Source organism: Arachis duranensis, chromosome 10 (assembly GCF_000817695.3).
Source record: "Arachis duranensis cultivar V14167 chromosome 10, aradu.V14167.gnm2.J7QH, whole genome shotgun sequence".
Lineage (NCBI taxonomy): Eukaryota > Viridiplantae > Streptophyta > Magnoliopsida > Fabales > Fabaceae > Arachis > Arachis duranensis.
Window position 1 is genome coordinate 16409952 of NC_029781.3, and position 5068 is coordinate 16415019.

The following is a 5068-nucleotide window of genomic DNA, read 5'->3' on the forward strand; positions in this document are numbered from 1 at the left end:
AAGGTAATTTTCTCTTCAAAATAAAATTAAGGTGGGAAAACTTTAAAAATAAGGAATATGAAGCCTCAAGCATGCAGCTTATTATAAGCTCAACCCACAAATCACATACGCCTACTCCCAACTTTGTCACAAATCTTATTATAAAATTTTATCTTTATTTAAAAGAAGAAAAAAGTTAAATCAAATTTTATATTTCTATCACATAAATATTTTTATATATATCACGTCATAAATCACTTTTAAGTTACCACAAAACTTAGGTAAAACGAAGGTATCATTCTAACAACGATTTATATGTAATGGTCCATGCATGGCTACATGTATGTGTTAGAACTTCAAGCCATTTTTAGTTCTTAGTAATCCTCAGTGTTAGTTGTTAAAGAATTGTGTACCTTTAATTGAAAAACAAAAAGGACAAATAAAAGGACAAAAATGAGTAAGAAAATATCTATATATCCTTTTATTACTATCAATTGCATGATAGTAACTAAAATTAGTTTTTTCTTTTCTTATTAAAAATATTATTTTATCAGTTCTTTTATAAGCTGCCAAAAGGATTAGCATTTTCTTGAATTTCGATTATTTTATCTTTGAATATTCAAAAGAGATGTCGTACATATTATATAATTTAAGAATCTCCTTAATTAATTCTTGTATCCCACTTTTTAACCCCTTTCTTTTCCTTCATAAAACTATATCTTTAAAAAATAAAATAGCATTAAAAATGAAAATGGGGGAATCAATTTGTCAAGGTTGAGATGAGGCAATAATAACTTCATAATGCATGGTGGGGCTATATGTGAATATATATTAAATAATAGCCAATTAGCTGTGACAGTTGACAAATCATGCATATATAAACCGTTGCAAATGGGAAGATTTTTTATTCATTTAAGGAATAAATCTTTTTTCCCCCCTTCTCCATTCTATTTATCTGCTTTTTGTTTATTTAAAACTCATTGGCAAGATCTCCAGTCATAAATTTACAAAGGAAGAAAAAGTTCTAATTTATTATAGAGTCCACACGGCCACTGGCGATATGAATTAAAAGGCCAAATAGAAATCTATCTATTTTTATTTAGTGATTAGTGAAGACTGATAATAAGTGAAAAAAAAAAAAACCTGTTGTATTCACTTCATAAATTTGGATCCACTTAACCTTTTCTTCCATCAACTTATGTCTTTTTCATTTAGTTGAATATTTATATAATGAATCCAATAGACATTTTTTGTTGGGTGCAATAATGGAATTGTTTGGTATTTCGTTGGGAGTAGGTAACATGAAATATAGTCCAAACAATCAACTCTACATCGATTTGTTAGATAATAATAATAATAATAATAATAAATGTAGACACGATTAGCCACGAAAAATAGAAAACAAATCCTTAATTACTTCAATATTAAACACTTGCACAATAAAATATTCTGTGTATTGGTGGATACCGCATATAGTTGTATTAATTCATGTCTCAACATTCAATAATGAAAAAGTGTAAAAGATTAATTTATAATGTTAAAAGATAAGGGTATATCGAAATGACTTACGAGGACATAAATGAGAGAAGAAATTGTGAAAGTCCAGAAGCGACCCAAGTAAGAATCAGCGATGTATGCGCCAAGAATTGGTGTTATCCAAACAGATCCTGACCAGTTATTCACACTGATCACTGATGAAACTGTGTCTTCATGGAGCTCTCTTGTAAGGTAGTTAACCAAGTTTGAAGCTACTCCGTAGAACGCCATTCTTTCAAATGCTTCATACCCTGAAATAATTCGTTCTCATCAATCAAGTCAAATTATTTCATCAACTTGTATATAATTATCAACTTAATGTATCTAGACATAATTTATGTTTAAATGCATTGAACTACTATATGAATATATCAAATTTTTGAAACATATATAAAGATGTTTTATTTGAAAATTATTGATAAACATTGTTAGTATTTTATTATTTCCCTGACTCCACAGGAGATTACTATATGGGATTGTGGAGGTGAGCCTTGAGAGTATTTTAAATGTTTATAAAATAAATAATGGGTTTAAATGGAAAACAAACTGCTGCTTCACTATTATTAATTAACCATAGTAATGTTATTAGGGGCTTACTAATTCCCTGACCGTTTTCTGTGGAGAACAAATGTTGAAGGTTTGAAGAAGAAGAAGGTGAAGATTAGTGAACATTGCAGATCTAATAAAAAGAAAGCCTAAAATAGGAGTATATGTTGATAATATTGTTCTCACCAACAAGAAAGGCGCAGGCTTTCCATTTTCCAGTTCTAGATGGAACTGCAGGTTGACCGCGGAAGTCAACAGTGCCATCTTGTGTATAATCTGCATCTGCTTTCGCTTCCATTAGACCTTAATTGCTATATAGATAATAATTAACGAATAATAATTGATAGAGATCGAGAAGAGAAGAGAATATGGTAAGACAGAACTTAGTGGTGGTAGCTATATATATACAGCGTAAAAACTATACACTTATTATCATGTGTTAAATTTAAGGGATATAACAGTCTTTTTACTAAGCAGATGATACCCCACGCCAAAAAATAAATCAAAATCATGTCTGCAAAAAAAACTTTATGAATATATTAACAACTAAGTAAGTAGTTAATATTTTCACTAAGTTCTTGTACCAGCCATTCTTCGATAAGTTCAAAGCCAAATTTAGAGTTTACTCAAGTTTTTTAGGCCAAATTTCGAATTCACTCAAGTTTTCTCTTCAGTTTGACAAAAAGATGTAAAGAAAAAATAAATACTAAATTAGATTTTAAAATGAGTTAATATATCAATAACTTGTATTTTAAGCTCTCAGATTGAACCAATTCTATTAAGCTTTTGGTTTTCTATATTTTGGTGAGAGAATAAAACAATTATATTTTGAGAAGTTAGTTAAGTCTAGTCATAATTGATTAAAGTAGTAGATATGAATAGAAGGTTATGTAAGAGACTAATTAATAACACAATTTTAAAAATTCATTCACTCAATCCAAATAAAATTCTCTCTTATTTCTAATTCTCCGCTTGTCATGCATTATTTTTTCGTACACAAATTATGTTTTGTTACTCTTTCTTGCATTCTCAATTTTTTTAGCATGGTATCAGAACTTTTTTTATCGAAGGGATTATAGTTTGATCCTTATTTGATCTCAAAAGAAAAAAATTTAGCATAAGGCAAATTAAAAAAATTTATATAAAAATTTAAATAAACTTAAAAGAGATTCTTACTTATAAAAGAACTAGAAAAAAGAATATTGCTAAAACACAATCAAAGAATGAAAACTGTGTATAGTAGAGAAATAGAATTTTGAGAGAAAGAGTAGTCACTACAAAAAATCTTGGTAATTACGGCGATTTTTTAGGGTTATTACGGCGGTTTGAACCGCCATTATTATCTTAAATGGCACTCAAGAAAAACTGCCATAATTTGAAGCGCCATTTGGTTATTACGGCGGTTTTCGAAAAACCGCCATAATTACCTGGTTAAAACGGCGGTTTTTGAGTTGGGTTAAAACGGCGGTTCAATCCGCCGTTATTTCCAGATAAAATAGCATTTTTGTGTTGGTTAAAACGGCGGTTCAAACCGCCGTTATTTCCAGGTTAAAACGGTGTTTTTTGTTGGTTAAAATGGCGTTTATGAACCCCCATTTTTACCTTGGTAGAGTGACATTTTTGGTTGGTTAAAATGGCGTTTAAAACCGCCATTTTTACCGGATTAAAACGGCATTTTTAGTTGGTTAAAACGGCATTTTGAATCACCTTTTTTACCTTGATAGTAGCATTTTTATTAGTTAAAACGGCGTTTAAAACTGCCGTTTTTACCATGTTAAAATGGCATTTCATATTGTTTAAAATGACAATTACAAAGTGCCGTTTTTACCAGATAAAAGTGACATTTTTTTATCACGTTAAACGAATAAATTTTTTATTAAAATTTTAAAATAACAAAAACATTATATAACTTATAAATAAAGTAATATATTACTCATGAACAAAGTATTAAATAAAATATATAATTTTAGTATTGAAAATTAAAAGTAATAACTCTTATACATAGTATCAAATATAGCATAATTTTTTAACTATAAATGTCTTAACATGTAACTCTTAATACATAACATCTCCATCATATTTCACGTTACTCTATTGCTCGCTCCAGAAGACCTATTTTCTAACTCTTTTGGCGATAGAATCTCATTCTCTTAATCCAATTCCTACAATAAAAATATAATTTGAAAACATAATTAAAAAATAATTATTATATTCACATAATTATTCACAGATAAAACGAGAAATAAGAAGATATGAAGATTGCAAACACTGGAGAAACTAGCATTAGAAATTATAATTTAATAGAATGAAAAACATTTTCAAATATATAAATATGTAATAGTTTTCAACCCCAAGTAATGCAGATACCTAAACTTATGTCACCTGATCAACATCCAAAAATTTATAATGTTTATTTAAGTGGCAAAGAAACCTGTTAAGTGTGCCCCCAAGTAAACAATTATCAGATAATAAGATCCTAGACTCCTAATGGGGAAGGGAAACAAATAACATATGGGAACTAAAATTATGAAACTATTCGAGTTTCATACTCAGAACACTAAGTAAATGCCGATTTAAACAAAGAAAAAAAAGGATGGAAATTTTGACCTTGATCAACCATGTCCAGAACTCTCTTACTAGTAATTTATAATTTCATATTGTAAGCATATAGATCATGTATCAATGCAAACATATACAAAATCAGAAGTCTGAAGTCAAAATCAGAAGCTTCAACAGCCTGAACTATTTGCAATCCAAGAGCGAATCCCACCAGGACTAATATCATCTGCATGAACGACCAATTTGGATTATGAATAACAAAGAGGCACCTTAAAGACTTATAAAAGTGGTATCCAATTGAGAAATGTTTATAATTTTACAGTTTTATCTTTGGCAAATTTTGCTATTGCACACAGACCGGAGTAACTGTTTACCATGGTCCCATTTGGATTTAGCTTCCACATCTGTTGGAACACTGGATAGATCAACTTTTAATAGAATCTATATA

The 5068-nt window shown here is 29.1% G+C and overlaps 1 protein-coding gene across 2 annotated transcripts in view; it reads right to left on the reverse strand.

The window, feature by feature from the left end:
• LOC107469266 (protein NRT1/ PTR FAMILY 5.1) overlaps positions 1-2420 on the reverse strand; it is an 8666-nt gene extending 6246 nt beyond the window's left edge. For both annotated transcript variants that reach the window (XM_052255126.1, XM_016088642.3), the window contains exons 1-2: positions 2248-2420; positions 1549-1766 (exon numbers count right to left, since the gene is read on the reverse strand). In XM_052255126.1, coding sequence (XP_052111086.1) covers positions 1549-1766; positions 2248-2359 — 330 coding nt within the window. In that variant the 5' untranslated portion in view covers positions 2360-2420. The remainder of the gene's footprint in view (positions 1-1548; positions 1767-2247) is intronic.
• Between the last annotated feature and the right edge of the window lie 2648 nt (positions 2421-5068).